This window comes from Ambystoma mexicanum, chromosome 2q (assembly GCF_040938575.1).
Source record: "Ambystoma mexicanum isolate Mex_15411 chromosome 2q, UKY_AmexF1_1, whole genome shotgun sequence".
Classification (NCBI taxonomy): domain Eukaryota; kingdom Metazoa; phylum Chordata; class Amphibia; order Caudata; family Ambystomatidae; genus Ambystoma; species Ambystoma mexicanum.
Genome location: NC_090924.1, coordinates 629,489,345 through 629,508,364, shown reverse-complemented (window position 1 = coordinate 629,508,364; position 19,020 = coordinate 629,489,345). Strand labels below are relative to the sequence as shown.

The window sequence follows — 19,020 nt, the reverse complement described above, 5'->3', positions numbered from 1 at the left end:
CACTAATGTTCCCCAAACATGAACTTGACAGCAGCAGCAGTCGGCACGACTTGCACAGTCTCGGTGTCTTGGTTAGGCCGAGACAGGCTGCACATATGTCATCATTCTAGGCTGAACAGTTTTAGATCCTGGAGCACTGCATGACCGACATTTCCAGAAATAATGGGGCCGTCCTATCTGGCCCTTCCTCTCTTTCAGTTAACAAGGAAGAAGGATTCCAAGCACTGCAACTTTTCTATTCACTTCAAGGTATGTACCGACTCCGTTAAAAGGCAAACAACCAGTGTCTGTTTGTTATTACATACAATAATGGACCCCCATTAAGTATATTTTGAGGATATTAGGTTATCTTGGCATGTGCCATCATGCATCCTCTTGGATGAGATGGCACAGAACCCCCATATGATTTATAATGATGGTATGAAGTACAGTTGTGGGCATATTTTCATATATAAAGTTTTGAGGAGCCTGGCGCAGGGCATTTTAGGCTTCGGCGCACCATGCTCGTTTGGGCATAAGGCATAAATGGCATGCAAGGGTACTTCTTAGTGCCACCCCATAATGCCTTCAGTTATTTTGATATTGCTTTAAAATCTATTTTTTCCTACACGTCTGTTGACATCACAACAGCACTCAATACATTACAAAACTGCCTGGCCATGCCAATTCCTCGCATCAACATCTGTATTGTGTTCAAGGTCCTCCTACCCAGCTGCTGGAGCATTGTGGTTGCATTGATCGCTTTCGGGTAGCCAGAAGCCAGCAGGGTTTCACTATTGTGATCACTTTTGATGGTCATTTCCTTCCTCCTTTGACTGCAGTAATAGTTGATTGTGTAGATGAGGAACGTCTGCCCGGCAGTAATGCGCACAAGACACTCCGTATTGGGATCTGCCCACTTCTGCTTGATGCCAGCCTAAAAATCAAAAACATTGGTGACAGTGAGACATACACAAGTATAACATAATTTACCATTTCAGACAGCATATTCATAAATATGCTTTACTAGAGTTGTGCAGAGTGTACAGACTGTGCAATACATTGTCAAGGTGATTCAAAGAAGTCATGTTTCTTCATATGTGCTAAAAGCATTCCTTAGGACAACTGAAGACTCTGGTATCACTGTGAGAAAGAGGCCACCTTTAAACCACATCCTCATGATGGACTTGGTGCAACTGATGTATTGGTCTTGAAGAAGTGCCATGCCAGGTATGAAACACGTGTAGACATCGATCTAATACATTAGCTATTCTTGCACCACAAGGAGACAAATTCGTACAGACTTCAAAGAGAACAGAATCTAGTATATGTGAGGAAACATGATTTACTCACATTCCCAGAACTGTATATTCTGCAGATTATACAACTTTCAATTTACCCTAGCTGTGAAGAAGCTCCCTTCCCAAGCAGCACCTACAGCATCCATATGCATCCATTGAACGTTTCCTCCATCTGAAGCACACCCTAACCTCGAGGGGTTGTGGAGCACTGTTCAAAATTCAGATAACCCAATAACTATTGAAGCAACATAATGGGTTGGCCATTGGTAGCCACCACTAAGGACAATATAAATATATATAAATATATTTTTATTATATATAATATAAATAAAAAAAAATTATATATATATATATATATATATATATATATATATATATATTTTTTTTTTTTTTTTTAAAACATTGATATTTATATACACACATGAATGAAGTAACGTGTTTATGTAAATAATAAAATGTTTATTTAAAAAAAATACAATATTAAATAAAATGTCATGGTTTAAATAAAAACGAGCAGAAATAGAACAAGACAACGTGTACTAGGGTAAAGCTAACTTAATAATAATAATAATAATAATAATAATAATAATAATAATAATAAAACAATTCAATAATAATCTCACTTGGGGGAGAATGCTATGAAGAGCCTGCAGAGAAGCCCGATTTGAGTTAACAGCCCAAGGACATGTGTGCATCTTTCTAGGAACAAAATATCTTTGCCTGGACACATGAAAATAATGGATCAGACCTGGATGGATGCAGAAACTCCAGAATTTAGTAGCCATGGCCAGTTATGTTGGAAGCTCCAAGTTAGCTCTGATCTTGTTGCAATGCTCTGGATTGTTGAGCCCACTATCATGAGGCGTGATCCATACTGCGCCTGCACGCTCAAGTTTTTTGTCTCTTTGAGATCCAAGGCTACCTAGGAAAAACATATATAACAGCTCTATGGTAACACTTACCAAACATTGTAAAACATATCATATGATGAGTGCAGAGGATCACCATTGACAATACTATGATATCAGTGTGTGTACATTGATTTGTCATGTATCCTTAGGTCTGCTTACTCTAGGTAAAGACATTGTAAAAGGTCTACTTGTCATAGCCATCCCGCTGTGTCCACACACTGAGGCTAGTGTGCATGGAGTAGTGTCTCCTCAGTCCTGGTTAGGAGCAATTTCAGAAAAAGCAAACAAAACTTTGAAGAGCATGAATACGTATAACTGCATTCCATACATGTACAATATTATTTGTATTTAATTTACATAGAATTGTAGAGAGTGGTTTAAGAGGTTTGCATGAGTATGCACATGTTTTCCCCCACCTCTCTCTGTAAATGTACACACGTGGATCAGAGTTTGGATCATCGGGTCCAAATATAGCTGCTAGGCATTAGCCAATCACATTAACAGATTCAGAATGTAACAGAGCCCAGAAGCTATCTGCTGACCCTTTAAGGAAATATCCTCATGGAGATCTTACCAATTTTCTTCTAGAAAAGGCACTAAATTAAAGGAAGATTTTAAATTGGCCAAAATGGCTAGTATTAGTCAACGTGGAAAATATATATTCCTGCTTTTAACTCCATCCTCCTTTAGATCATTTCCCCATTACAGACAAAATCAAAAACCCCTAGCCCCTTATATATACTTAATCATTTCACTTAAATTTTATTCGGCGTATCCACCATAAAGACAAATAAGAAAATGGGTATAATCAAAATCTAATCAATTAAATACAATCTGAATACAATCATTTCGAATATAGTCTAAAACATATCGCCTAATACGATACAAAACCGTTCAAAAAGTAAATATAAAAATAGTGAGAGATTTGAGATAAAAAAAGACTTTAGATCTTAAGGAAAGAGCATTAGAGGCCATAAGGAAAATGGGTGACTAGCCGACTATCTGTAAAACCAAAATTCTGCCACACACAGGAATGAAGCATTTTTTACGTTTAGTTGAATAAAAAGACACAAAAAAGATAAAATGTATCAATGACTGGTCAATTTCAACACAAGGGGCATTTGGGCGACCTCAACCCTTTAACATTCCCAGATGAAGAAACAGTAGTCAGGCTCAGACCATTAAATATGCGACATGCAGGCTGCCCTCGTGTCGGAGAACAAACTGATTACTTGTGTAAAATTGATTCAAAGCATGCTGAGTGAATATATGTGTTCTAATTTTAAATTCCAATTTTCCTTTACCTCTTATGTGTTCGAGTTGGTGGGTGGAGTGTTTGACTCATAAAGGGGGGAGGGTGTTGTGTGCTGGATTTCTTTTTTTTGTCTCCAGTCTTAAATCGCAAAATAGAGGCACATTTGTAACTCAACAACCTTTCGGTGATATGGCAGCCTATGTTCTTGCCTGACATAACTTCAGGCTCTTCCAAAGACAATGGCCCCGGAAAAGATTTAGGAAGTTGTTCAGCTGAGCCCGCAGAGATGTCAGAATTAGATTTTAGGGAGATGGATTAACAGAAGCCCTGTTTAAGGCACCAAAGCCGAATGCATTACAGGAACCACAGGACCTAGAACTAGGGCTTCAATTAAGATGGCTTAGGATCAGTAGATAAAGTCAGTATTGGCATAGGTCAAACATTTCAAATTAAAAATAATGCAATAAAGACAATAGTGCCCAAAAGGGAATGCCAAATACACAGAGTCCCTAGCTGGAGTCTAGCATTCTTGTCCAGCCGGTAATACATTCCGGAATGTCCTTATTTCTGGGCCTTAATTACAGAAAAAATGTGTACTGATGCAAGTTCAATTTTGCACGCTATTAGCATTATGGCAAAAAGTCATGGAGTGCAAAATTAAAAGGAGGTTTCCAATACATTTTTGGACTAGGGCAATGTTTTGCCCACTGCTAATAGGGTAGGGAATTGATTGATTGATGTATTTAGTGAAAAAGCTTAAGTTAGAGAATTAAGATCATCCAATTTATTGGGACAACCCCCAAGAAATTCAGTGGATCTGGAAAGTGATGACCATCTTAAATCAGGGTCCCTCCACTCATAGATGCTATATTTTCTCTCATTGTTAAGATCTGCTTTGATGTCCTCACTTCCCACACATGCTGAATTTTCATGGATTTGGTGGCGATAAATCGAATCATCTTAACTCTGCATTAGCTAACACTTTTCCCCTGAATTTCAAGGGGTTTGTTATTCATATCTTCTCCGAGTCCACTGTTCATGGGCTTCAGTCGTGGCCCCTGTCCTTTTACCACCAATTACTATAAAAGACCAAGACCGAGATACAAAACACAATACAAATAATAAATGGAAAATTAACAGTGACCCCAATCCAACCCCCTCACTAGTGCTCCACAAATCCTATAGCCCTTACCTTAACTAAAACACTTGCTCCAACGCTAACCTTTGCCTTACCCAAACTCTAACACTTACCCTTACTGTATCCTAAACCCAGGGTTTATCCTACTCCAACAGCAGCCCTCCCCCAACTTCTCTTTTCTTTAACTTTAACCCACACCCTTACTCTGTTGACCTTAGCCTTACCATACCCCCTACCTTAACACTTACCCTGACCCTTCCTCTACCCAAAAACCCTTACCAAACCCCAACATCACCTGCACACCACAACCACCCTAATTCTTACTAAAACCTTACTCCAGCACTAAGCTCTAGTCTTCCCCTAATCCCTAACCCCTATACTAACCATAAAGCAGGTAATCCCAGCCCCAAGCTCTCCTTAACCCTAACATATACCCTACCAACACTGCAATGTTTGGCTATTTTTCATATGCATGTGTTAATTTTTTCTTTGGTGACTTTTGCACTTTGAAGGTCTTTCACCGCCAGGTGTTCCTCCCTCACTACATTTTAGTCGGCAACATTTTCACTGGATACCCTTTTGACCCATGTCAGTGGCAATATGGTCTGTTTAGTAAATAAAATAAATTAAGTTTTCATTCTGGTGATGGGGTACAGTATGTGAATAGATTTGTGTACAATATGTCAATTTAAGTATTGGATTTACCTGACATGCATACATTGTATTGCATCCTGCCGTTTCTTTTCAAGGTCCCTCTTGGCTGTAACCAGAGTAATCTTGTTAAACAATTGTTGTGAAGGATGTAGGCTATGTCTCACCATATGCCCAGCAAAGCCAGTTTGTGGAAAATAACAAACAGCCAAGCGAGCACCCTGCTGAGCTCCCCAAATATTTCCCATGAGTAACCCTGCCATGCCCAGAAAATATGGATGGGTGACCCGCTGCTGAACTACGCCTCTGACACAGTCCCTCCGTCTGTCTAGCCATACTAGACAGCAATATGATGGTATAATAACTTCTGTGTATAACCTTAAATTGTATCAGTCACATCCTGGAGTTTATGGCCACTTCCCTTGGAGGAATCAAAGCTTCAATCCAATCCCCTACCGCATGTGTGCCAGATCCCTGTCCTAACTTGCCTTCAGCTTGCGGATGGATCCTAGTGTGTGGTTAGTGATTGTTTGTGTAAATCAGGCCTAATCCTAAGAACAGAGTTCAAGGCTGCAAATTACTTAAAGAAGCCACTCCGTGTTTGCATCCAGTTATCTGCCTGTCCCATACCTCCCTGGATCATGTGGGTGTTATGGCGAGATAGATTGCCTTAAAAGGGTGCTGCCAGGGTGACCTCCTTGTCCTATACCATCCTTTCTATAACCAATATCCATATTTGAACGATAAGGGTGTTGGCCAGAGGGTGCACACAAAGACACATCCTACCACACAGGACCAAGTTTCGGGACAGTAGCCCGATTGCGTCTCTCTTTAAGAAAAAGGCTGAGTCATGCAGTCAGCATGTATCCAGTCATTGGTCTCTGCCATGTGCAACACCCAATAACATTAGACCCAGGCTACCTACAAAGGCTGTTATGACTAGGGTTCCCAAGGAACACCTAAGAACCTAATTTTGGCACAGTAATGGACAAATTCCTCACTCCAATTTGCAATATTTAAAGAAATTTAGGAACCAAAATCATCTTGAAAAATAGCCATCCTTCTGATCGGTACAAGTGTAAGAGACTGCTAGTGCAGCACATTTGCTAAGAATCCATTTAATAATGGATCCAGTACAACTTGATCAAATCATGTCTTTCCCTTGTTAATTGGACAATCAAATACTAACACAATGAGCACGTCTCTGTGCTACCCTTAGATGGATGACTTGGTTGATTGCTTCAATCAGTCCTGAACCGGATACTAAAAAAATGGTTTGTCTTGTGGACATTTTCACATGTCCCCATTTTCACATGTCATTGGATTATTGTTTTTCTCTCCGTTCCAGGCTTACTTCTTGGTTCAGTTCTTGACACTCTCATAGGCACTTATGGTTTGTTCTCCACTTCTGGGTAGAGGGGACAAGGCTCAGAGTCTGATTAGAAGAGAAAAGGAGCCGGGAGTAACTGCCCACTGCCCATGGGCTTTATGTGACAATGTCGCTTTGCAAAATGTAGTCATTGAATAAAAGCAATCAGATGTGTGAAAATGTTGCCAATAATAAGGTCGCCAAAAAAGCGAGTTTTAAGGCTGTGTAACCCTAAATATCACTGAAACCTCCAACAAAACCTCCTAAATCCCCCTAACTCCATTCCTAAACCTTCCCCTACCTCTTCCCTGAACTCCTACAGAACACTACCCTTCAGCACGCTAAAGAATTATATTTGCATGTTACTCAATACGTAGAAATTGAAAATGAACAGTGAACCCCATCACAAGCTCGCCAGAAAGTAAATACCCCTTGCCTTAATCCAAACCCTTGCTCTAATTCCAACCTTAGCCTTACCCTAAGTGCAAATCTACCACTAACCCTAATTGTCTCGGGAGGATAGCTCAGGGGCAACGTGCTCGCTTGGAAGCAAGATGACATGGGGCAACACAGGCTTGATCCCCAGGTCCGGACTTAGAAACCTCTTGGCATTAAGCACGTTATCAATAACCTATCATATCATATCAATGCTTATTTTAAAGTAACCACTAGGCATATATTAACTGCTATTCTAAACCAACATCACCAGCCCTCTCCACCCTCCATATCCCTTTCTTTAACACATACCTGTAACATTACTCTATTAGTCCGGGCCTTAAAACAACTCCTATCCTAAAACTAACCCAGACACTTAATCTACCCTAACAACTAACCAAACCATGTCTTTACTCTAACCCCTATCCTTACCACAACCCCTTTCCTAACCCTAAAACAGGCAATCATAAAACCCACTAAACCCTCCGTAACCCTAACAATCGCCCTAGAAGTATTATATTTTGCCTCCTTTTCAGCTGCATATTTGACTACTTTTTGATTGGCAACTTTTTTACTGCAGAGGTATTTTCAGGTATTTTCACTGACTACGCTTTTGTTGGTTACGTTTTCACTGGATACCTTAGGGAGAGGGTGAGAGAAGTGTGCAAGACATCCTTTGAGACCAGGACTGAGGAAGAGAGAAACAGAGTGTGGTAAGCCCTTAAACCTACAATGAAGTAAGAGACAAGGAATAATCAAGCACCTACAAACCCACAATGCTAATCAGGGAAAAAGGTGTTCTAGATAAACTCTTAAAGCACAAGAAGGAAAAGAGACTTGGGAGGGATGAGAACCACACTGAAACTAGCAGAGACAGTTAGATCGCATTCTGAGCGGGTGCTGACTCAGGGACTATAAAAAAAAACATTTCCTGGGTGACACTAAGACAGGTAGCATCTGGGGGTCCAAGAAACATTGAATTCTTAAATTGGGTTCTCCTAGTTATTATCATCATTATTATTTTGGCCCAACATATACTTCTTCGATCTATGCGTGTACACTTGTATTAACCCTGCTAATCCGATCATAGGAAACATAATACCTTTGTATCCACATTTACTTGCACCATTATCTCCTTTAATGTGTATGTACACCATTTTGCTCCAACACATGTGTATATTTTTCAGAATAAGAGCATGAGTATGTTAGTTTTGCACATAAGGCTATAAGGTTTAAGTTACTTACCTGTAACTATTTTTCTCCTGCATGGGTCTGGCATGGATTCAACTTTCACTAAAACTGTATTTCTCCTCTAAACCAATCACTGTCCTCTGGGGCATACTTCCCCCATCCAATGACAGTCCTCTCCCTAAGCTCCACCCCTGAGGGCTATCTTCAGATTTGGTAAACCTGTAAAGTGGCAGTATGAACCACAGAGGGGAAGGAGGGAGGGTTTGCATGTGAATCCATGCCAGACCCATGCTGGAGAACAATAGTTACAGGTAAGTAACTTAAACCTTCTCCAGCATTGGGTCTGGAATGGATTTACATGCTCATGAATAATGATTACACAGCAGTACATATGCACAACCACAGGAGGTGGCAAGGCTCAACAGAAGGAATAACACACTCGCCTCTGGAACATACTCACCTCAAGTGAACAGGTTGTGTAGCACGGCTTGTCCGCCTCGGGACTCCTCCCTGGAATCTCGGTCGATGCAGTAGAACCTCATGAAGGTGTGCATGGACCTCCACGTAGCAGCCCTGCAAATGTCGAGCAGGGGTACACCAGAGAGAAACACCCTTGTTGCCGTGATGGCTCTGGCGGAGTGGGCTCTCCGTTGGCCTGGCAGTGGCTTCTTGTCAGTAGATAACAGTGCATGATGCAGCTGGAGAGACACCTGGAGATGGAAACCTTCGATAAGGCTTATCCGTGATTTACAGGTCCAAAGTTGATGAACAAATTTCTTCTTCTGAAAACCCTTGTTGGTGCCACATAGAACTTCAGGGCATGAACAATGTCCAGTGAATGCAAGGCCCTCTCCACTGGCGATGATGAATTCGGGAAGAAGACGGGTAACACCAATGGCTTGTTGAGCTCGACTTCCGACAGTACCTTTGGCATAAAGGTGGGGTGTGTACGCAGTACCACCTTTGAAGCATAGAAAGATAATTAAGGCTGCTTGCACGACAGGGCCTGGATCTCCCTGACCCTCCTGACTGAGGTGATAGACACGAGGGAAGCCGTCTTCCATGAGGGGATCTTGAGTGGGACTTTATGCAAAGGTTGAAAAGGAGCTCTCATGAGCTTAGTCAGTACTAAATTGAGTTCCCAAGCCGGGGCTGGAGCCTTCACTGGAGGAAAAGTCCTGAAGAGCCCCTTGAGCCCTTCAGCCCCTGTGCGACCACAGTGAGGGTCTGCCCAGAGACCTGGTGTTCTTGGATTCCCGCCTTGGCTAAGGAAAGCAAATAGTATAGAAGTTGAGGGGTGGTGACCCACAGAGGAGTAATCTTCTAAGTTCGACACCACATGGAAAAGTGCTTTCGTTTCTGGCCTTAGCCTTTTAATGTTGACGAGGCTCTGTCTCTGGCCAGGATCTCCTTACATCTGGCTGCTAAAGCAGAGGCCCTAAACTCTAAGGCTGCAGGAGCCATGCCCTCAGGTTCAGCGACCCCAGGTGGTGGTGCAGAATCGCCCCTTCCTCTTTGGTAAGAAGATCCAGGAACAGCGGTAGCCCGATGGACGGGGCCACTGACAGACGCAGCAGGCCTGGATGCCAGATCTGCCTCGGCCACGCTGGAGTGATGTGTGTTATCTTGCAGTTGTACTACAATGGCAAATATATACAGTTCTAAGTGGTACCACAATTATTATCAGATTTCATTAAAGTGCATCAACTGTACTCTGGTCAAATGTCAAACAAATCAATTAATAAAGGGAACCAACAATAGACTAGAAGGAAAGCAGTTGGTTAGAACAATTGGCAGAATACTGGGCCCCTACCACTAGGCACAACTCTGTATGAGGATCCCCCCACCTGGGCAACCAGTAAAATAAAAGATATACTACAAGCCCAGTCCATATTGTTCAATTAAGCTTATTCCCTTCTAAAATGTTTCTACCACCCCAATGTACCTGGAATAGCAGAGTTTTTCGAAGAGGCGTCGATGGATCCTTCTTGAGTGACTCCCTTTAAGGCAGGAGCCACGGATCGTCAATGGGCCTCGAAGAAGGTGAACTTGGCGTTGATGTTCTATGATGAAAAGTTTGATTGCGTCGAGGCAGCAGCTTCGGTCCTGGCGGTGCTCGTTGACAAAGAGTCGAAGACGTCCTGCAAGGATGAGGCGTGCGGGGCACCTCAGTTTCGATAGTTTGGGACCCCAAAGAGTCTATGAAGAACTTTTGCCCAGCAAGGGCGTCGAGTCATCCAGCGTCTCTGCAATCTTCGGGTGGCAGGAACCCCACCGGCGGATTCTCCTTGGTGCGTCAGCGGCCTCGACTTTCTCCAGCGGGACAAAGCGGTCGGCAGTGCTGGTGAGAGATTCCTTCGATTTGAATGTCTTCATCAATGGAGCGTTGCAGCTCTGGTCATCGACGGCACAGCGTCAAGCGGTCCCCGCTTCTGGGCAACATGGCTTTGACGGGCCTCCAGTGGTTATAGCAAACCTGCGAACCCTGGTCGACGACGGTGGACGGAATGTCCGGTGCTTCTCTTCGTTCTCCTCAGTGGTCCCCGTCTCCGGTCAGCAGCCTGCCGAGGGTCTGACTTCCAGGGAGCTTCGGCGAAGGTTAGCGGTACGCGATGTTCTCCCGGAGCTCAGGAAGAGGGCGCCTATCAGGTCCTCTCTCGGATCAGTCCTCTATGAACTCGACAGCTTTCGGATCGGGTCAAAGCAATTGCAGCAGCAAATTTTCTTCTTCTTCCAGCTGGGCTTCAAGGATAACTTCAAGTATCAACTTCAGCAACTTCAGCTTCTGAACGAATTCTAGCAGTGAGAGGCTGTCAGGGTCCGGCTTGACTGAATTCCACAGGAGCTGATGCTGGCCCCACAGACCCTCACTAGGAGTTCACCTCTCAACCCTTAAATATAAACTGAGCTGAAAACCCCAAGAAAGGGAAAGGGGAATTTGGAGAAAATAACAACGGAGACACTGCAGCCCTGCAACCGTCTGGTAGGCTCTGGTATCTGTGGTAAACAAATACACCTGGTTACTTATATGATAAGAAAAACCTCTTTTCTAAAATTATTCTAAATAAACTCTAAACTCTTTACCTCTTAAACCTCAGTAAAAGACTTAGAGGCTATTAATCTGTGTGGAATATCTTGTAAATATATCTTGTGTTGTGCATATAGTTCAAATTTAACAAGGGGGGTCCTGGGAGTCTCTCTGCCAGACATTAGTCCTGGTTACGAGAGACTTACCCAGAGTCTTTAGCTCACTATCTTTTCACAGAGAAGAAATATCCCAAACATATCAGTCTTTGTCCTGCCCTGGGGCAGTCCAGCACCGAAATGTGAGGCAATTCTCCTCTGAACAAGAGTACCAACAGAAACCCCAGACACGTGTTTCGGTCTGGTTGGACCTCATCAGTAGGGTGGATCTGTGCCTCTCTAAGAATAGTGAGCAAGGGGTCCACGTCTGGATTCCCCTAGTAACTTAGGGTGAGACTTACCCAGGGCTAGTCTGGGGTTTCTGTTGGTACTCTTGTTCAGAGGAGAATTGCCTCGCATTTCGGTGCTGGACTGCCCCAGGGCAGGACAAAGACTGATATGTTTGGGATATTTCTTCTCTGTGAAAGATAGTGAGCTAAAGACTCTGGGTAAGTCTCTCGTAACCAGGACTAATGTCTGGCAGAGGGACTCCCAGGACCCCCCTTGTTAAATCTGCATATTTAAGTAACTTTGGGTCTCACCCTAAGTTACTAGGGGAATCCAGACGTGGACCCCTTGCTCACTATTCTTAGAGAGGCACAGATCCACCCTACTGATGAGGTCCAACCAGACCGAAACACGTGTCTGGGGTTTCTGTTGGTACTCTTGTTCAGAGGAGAATTGCCTCGCATTTCGGTGCTGGACTGCCCCAGGGCAGGACAAAGACTGATATGTTTGGGATATTTCTTCTCTGTGAAAGATAGTGAGCTAAAGACTCTGGGTAAGTCTCTCGTAACCAGGACTAATGTCTGGCAGAGGGACTCCCAGGACCCCCCTTGTTAAATGTGCATATAGTTCAAGCCACTCAAGTCTCTCTAGAATTCTAAAGTGATGGCCTTTGCAAACACCTTTTCAGGACTAGATATTCTTCTTGCTTCAAAGTTTCTTTAACCTTATGTAGTTTTCAATGCTCTCATAAATTGCAGTCTTTCTCTGAAGTATTGAATTCCATTTGCATAAATTACATTAAAAAATATTCTTTAACTTCCTGGAATACTGCTTTCCTTATGCGTGTGAATTGTTTCTTTATTTACACAAAGAACGTATAGTTTCTTCCTCAAATAGCGTGTGAGATAAACACGTGAAATCAGAAGACGTGAAGAATTGTCCTCACGTTTAAAATACACACGCGATTCTTTACAAACCTGCGCGCGTGAAAAAATACGTAAACGCGATAAAAATAACACGCGCTGGTTAAAATGGACTCGCGCTCTATCGCTACCGAACTCACGCGGAGAAACGAAACGTATTTCACGTAAAACAGTTCACGCGTTTAAAACAACTCGCGCTTCATCAAAATGGACTCGCGCTCTATCGCAAACCAACACGCGTTTCTCATGAGACGTCATTCACGTAAAAAATGTACATGCGTTAAAATTCACTCGCGCAATTCTTTTAGGCACGCGCTCTATCGCAAAACAACACGCGCTTTCTCATGAAACGTCTTTCACGTTAAAAATGTACATGCGCTAAAATTCGCTGGCTCAATTCATTTGGGCACGTGCTCTATCGCTCTGAATACCCGCGCGCTTTCAAAAACACGTAAACAACGACTTGCGAGCTCGCGCACACATTAAACAGTCTTTAAGAACATTACACGCAGTTAATTAACTTTAAACTCCTACGCATTATCTTCAAGCTTGTCTTCCTTATAATAACTTTAACTGTAAATGTCTCTTTTCTCAAATTACTTTGAAATTTGTTAACTCTTTAAGTTTTCTTCTAAAGAAAATGAAAGTTCACTGTGACAATCTTAAAATCTTTAAAGGAACGATCCCACCTGATGACTTCTTGTTCAAACTGGATCAGCAAACGATATTCTTACTTCTTTGGTAGATCTTCTGAGCTCTGAAAAGGCCTTACTTAAGTAGCTTAACTAATGTACAACCAGCCACTGAATTTCTCTGGATGAAAGGCGGTTTTGAATCTTGCTCACCTCCCAAGAATCAAACCCATTGTCCTCTCCACCAATCAGGCAAACCGAACATATCATTGTTCCTTTAACCAATCAAATTAAGTGTTTTTCTCTCCATCTTAACTTGGGCAAGCACAATGTTAATTCTATGTACAAACTCTTCCTGTTACTAACCCAGCCAGTCCTGACAGCACAACCAACCCAGCCAGCTCTGAAGGCACAATGTTAATCTTGTTACTCTTCCTGTTACTAACCCAGCCAGTCCTGACAGTACCCCCCTCTTCAAAGCCCTGTCCCTGGGCCTGGCTTAGCAGGGAACCTTTTGTGAAACTGTTTTATCAATTGAGGGGCATGTACATGTACTTGATCCTCCCAAGATCTTTCCTCAGGACCGTATCCCTTCCAGTCAATAAGATACTGCACGGTACCTCTAACAATCCTGGAATCTAATATTTTCTTTACTTCAAACTCTTCGTCATTCTCCTCTGTGTAAACTGCTGGTGGTGGTTTTCCCAATCTAGTTCCTGAAACACAAGGTTTCACTAAGCTGACATGAAATGTAGGGTGACTTTTGATACTTGCGGGTAATTTCAGTTTGATTGCTACGGGATTTATTATTCTTTCTATTTCAAATGGACCAATAAATCTCGGACTAAATTTAGTTCTTCCTTTTAAACGTAGGTTTTTTGTGGACAGCCAAACTTTTTGACCCACCTGATAATGTGGTGCTTTACGACGTTTCTTATCAGCAAATGTCTTAAATCTTAGCTTACTTTTTTCCAAAGTTTCTTTAGCTCTCACTAAACCATCTCTAATACAAGTCAATCGCTGCTCAACCTCTGGATTGGAATACTCAGATGGCAACACTTCTTTCAAAAATCGTGGGTGGAAACCATAATTGCTAAAAAATGGAGAATACTTAGTAGAATCCTTGACAGAATTGTTATAACTAAACTCTGCTAGCCAAAGAAGATCTACCCAACTTCCTCTTTCTTGCCAAAAAGCTCTAATATATTTTTCCAACTCCTGATTTACTCGCTCTGTTTGGCCGTTGGTCTGTGGATGATAACCTGAAGAAAGCTTTACCTCAATTCCCAACTCTGTACAGAAAGCTCGCCAAAACTTAGAAATGAACTGAGACCCTCGATCTGATACAATTTGTGTTGGTAGACCATGTAATCGTACCACTTCTTGCAAAAAACTTTTTGCCAGATTCCTTGCAGAAGCCTCTCCTTTCATGGGAATGAAATGCCCAGCTTTAGTTAGTAAATCCACAACTACTAATACTGTAGTGTAACTTTGATCTTTGGGAAGATCTACAATATAATCCATAGCAATTGTAAACCAAGGACTAGGGGGTACTGGTAATGGATTTAATAACCCAGATGGTTTTCCTCCTCCTGACTTTACTCGAGCACAGACTTCACATGTTTACACATAGTCTTCAATATCCTTTTTCATTTCTTTCCACCAAAAGTTTCTTTCAACCAGTTCAATAGTCTTACGAATTCCAGGGTGACCCACCAACTTGGATTCATGACATTCTTGCATAATTTCCTTTTGCAGTTCCTTGCTTGGAAGGTAAATTTTAGAATGGACACATGGAAATCCTTCAATTAAATGTCTTCCAGAATCCTCCGCTAACCAAGATTGAATTTCATCTTCTGGTAATTCCTTTAGAATCTTTTTAAGAAGCTGATTCTCTTCCTTTGTAGTACTTAGAATACATTTTTCTTCTGCAATCACTGGTTCTGGTAATAATTGATTTTCAACTTCTCCCGAAGATCCTTGTCGCGATAAAGCATCCGCTTTACCGTTTAACCGCCCAGGCTTGAATGTTATCACAAAATCGCATTCTGAAAAGAAAAGTGACCACCTAAGTTGTCGAGGTGATAGTGTTCGAGCAGATTTCAAAAACAGAAGATTTCTATGATCGGTTAAAACGGTTACTGTGAATCTTGCTCCCAACAGATAATGCCTCCATTCCTGAAATGCCCTCTTGATTGCCATGAGTTCTCTGTCAGTAATTGTGTAGTTCACTTCTGCTGGAAGCAATTTCTTAGATAGATAGGCCACAGGATGCAACTGTCCAGTTTTAGGATGCCGTTGGGAAAGCACTGCTCCAATTGCAACATTAGAAGCATCTGCCTCCACAAAAAATGGTTGTGAAGGATCTGGGTGTAATAAGATCGGTCCAGATGTAAAACAGTTCTTCAATGTTTTGAAAGCTTGATCCGCTTCATCTTTCCCCTCAAATTTCATTCCTTTCTTCAATAATTTGGTGATAGGAGCAACAGTTTGAGAGAAATTTTTAATGCATCTCCTGTAAAAGTTTGCAAAGCCCAGGAAGCTTTGGATATCTTTAACACAAGTTGGAGTTGGCCACTGTTCAACTGCCTTAATTTTCTTCATATCCATTTCCAAACCTTTGGGAGAAATCATAAAACCTAAATATTCCACTTCCATGGTATGAAATTGGCTCTTTTCTAATTTAGCAAAAGGTTTATTCTCCCTTAGTCGTTGTAGCACTTTCTTTACATGTTCTTCATGTTGCAGTAGATCCTTAGAATAAATGAGAATGTCATCTATGTATACTACTACCAAGATGTCAATAAAATCTCTTAATACCTCATTTATAAAAAATTGAAAGGCAGCGGGAGCGTTACGCAATCCGAATGGCATTACTTGATATTCGAAAAGACCAAATTTTGTTCTAAATGCCGTTTTACATTCATCACCTTGACGTACTCGCACCAAATGATATGCACCACGAAGATCTAGTTTGGTAAATACTGAGGCTCCTTGAATCTGGTCTAACATTACTGATATTAAAGGCAGCGGATATCTGTTTTTAATTGTTATCTTGTTTAATGCCCTATAATCTATGCATGTTCGTAAAGTGCCTTCCTTTTTGGGAACAAAAAATAGTGGAGAAGCTGCTGGCGATTGAGAGTGCCTGATGAACCCCTTATTCAAATTTTCTTGGATGTAATCTTTCAAATGTTGATTCTCTTTTTCTGTTAAGGCATAGATGCGACTGCAAGGAATGTGGGCCCCTGGTTCTAAATCAATTTTAGAGTCATACTCTCTATGAGGAGGTAATTCATTAGCTTCCTTTTCACTAAACACATCATTGAAATCATGGTAACACTTTGGTAATTCTCCCATTACAGCCCCTATAGAATATACTATAGTTCCCAAATTGACCAAAACTTCCACTACTTCTGAACAATTACCACTAGAAACATTTTCCTGAATTACTTCTTTACAACAATTTGTAACACAAAAAGTAGAATCCAATTTCACCACTCTTCTTCCCCAATCAATCTGAGGGTTGTGATACGTCAGCCAAGGCATTCCCAAAATTATTTTCAACTGTGGAGCGTCAATCAATTCAAACACAATTTCCTCCCAGTGTCCTCCAATTTCCATTTCCAATGGGATTGTTTCGTGTGTAATTAAACCTGATGTCAGTTGAGACCCATCCACCGCTTTCACTATCTCTGGTATATTTTTTACCACATAAGGCACATTCATATCTTTAACCACATTCCAATCCATGAAGTTACCAGTGGCTCCTGAATCTATTACTACTGGACCACTTCCCTTTAATTCCTCTTTAATATACAAGGATACATTCAATGTAATATGTGGTACCGCTGCTTGGATTGTATTTGCCACTTGCTGATTTCTGGAGCTGTTAGTAGATGCAGAAGTTCTTGGACACCAAGGGCAATTTCCAACAAAGTGTCCTGATTTCCCACAATATAAACATAAATTATTCTGTCTTCGCCTATCCTTCTCCTCCTTAGTTAAAGGACCTCTCACTTTATTTACTCTCTCTGCATTCCCAGTTCTCAATTCTTTATTTACAAATTCTAATCTTCCTTTATCAACTCTAGGGAACCTCTGGGTTGCTCAACTCCTCCTCTTCTACGCTCAGCCTTGCGTTCCCCTGATCTATAGTCAATTTGTATGACAAGATTAATTAAATCCTCACATGAAGTAGGTCTATTAACAATTGTAGATAAGGCATCTTTCAATTCCTCCTTCAAGCCTCTATAGAATAAAGAGGATTGTTTCTCTTCTGGCCAATTGCTCTCTAATACTAAAGATCTGAACTGTGTGATGTAAGACACTAAATCTTTGGTTCCCTGTTTTAAATCTAATAATTCTCCATCTACTTCTAGAGATAATTGGCCTCTGTCAAACATCTTTTTAAATTCTAACTTGAAAGCTAACAAGTTCTTTAGTATAGGATTCTCTTGACCAACTAATAATACTGACCAAGTTGCCGCCTCACCAGTAAGGTAAGACAGCATAAAAGCTATTTTAGAAGCATCTGTATTAAAAGCTTCAGGTCTACAAAGGAAATGAAGTTCACACTGTGTAAGGAAAATCTGGCATTTCTTGGCATCTCCCCCAAAACGCTCTGGAGGTGCTAAGGGGACTGGACCTACAGGTATATTCAAACTTCCCCTACTTCTTCCCTGAGAACTCGTTCCTTCACCCAAATCCTCTCTAATTAACACTGGTAATTCTCTACTAGTATCCTCTGAATCTCTTGACTCCAAAGAAATTTCTTCACCCTTATGGGTAACCTTGGAGTTTAACTCTTCAAACTTGACTTGTAATTCCTGGTTTTCTTTTCGCACAGCCCTCATTTCCTCCCTTAACTCTGAAAACATGTCCCTTATGGAACTTGCTAGTGCCTCTGTGGGATCCATATCAGCTCAGGTGGAAAATATTATCGTGGGCCTTTCATCCTGTCAGGGTCCGGCTTGACTGAATTCCACAGGAGCTGATGCTGGCCCCACATATCCTCACTAGGAGTTCACCTCTCAACCCTTAAATATAAGCTGAGCTGAAAACCCCAAGAAAGGGAAAGGGGAATTTGGAGAAAATAACAACGGAGACACTGCAGCCCTGCAACCGTCTGGTAGGCTCTGGTATCTGTGGTAAACAAATACACCTGGTTACTTATATGATAAGAAAAACCTCTTTTCTAAAATTATTCTAAATAAACTCTAAACTCTTTACCTCTTAAACCTCAGTAAAAGACTTAGAGGCTATTAATCTGTGTGGAATATCTTGTAAATATATCTTGTGTTGTGCATATAGTTCAAGCCACTCAAGTCTCTCTAGAATTCTAAAGTGATGGCCTTTGCAAACACCTTTTCAGGACTAGATATTCTTCTTGCTTCAAAGTTTCTTTAACCTTATGTAGTTTTCAATGCTCTCATAAATTGCAGTCTTTCTCTGAAGTATTGAATTCCATTTGCATAAATTACATTAAAAAATATTCTTTAACTTCCTGGAATACTGCTTTCCTTATGCGTGTGAATTGTTTCTTTATTTACTCAAAGAACGTATGAGTTTCTTCCTCAAATAGCGTGTGCGATAAACACGTGAAATCAGAAGACGTGAAGAATTGTCCTCGCGTTTAAAATACACACGCAATTCTTTACAAACCCGCGCGCGTGAAAAAATACATAAACGCGATAAAAATAACACGCGCTGGTTAAAATGGACTCGCGCTCTATCGCTACCGAACTCACGCGGAGAAACGAAACATATTTCACGTAAAACAGTTCACGCGTTTAAAACAACTCGCGCTTCATCAAAATGGACT

General features: G+C 41.5%; 1 protein-coding gene across 2 annotated transcripts in view; it reads right to left on the bottom strand.

The window, feature by feature from the left end:
- The window catches only part of LOC138569646 (uncharacterized), a 1,436,407-nt gene that overhangs the window by 448,272 nt on the left and 969,115 nt on the right, over window positions 1-19,020 (bottom strand). For both annotated transcript variants that reach the window (XM_069647797.1, XM_069647798.1), the window contains exons 49-50: window positions 2,029-2,202; window positions 709-916 (exon numbers count right to left, since the gene is read on the bottom strand). In XM_069647797.1, the coding sequence (XP_069503898.1) occupies window positions 709-916; window positions 2,029-2,202 (382 nt within the window). The remainder of the gene's footprint in view (window positions 1-708; window positions 917-2,028; window positions 2,203-19,020) is intronic.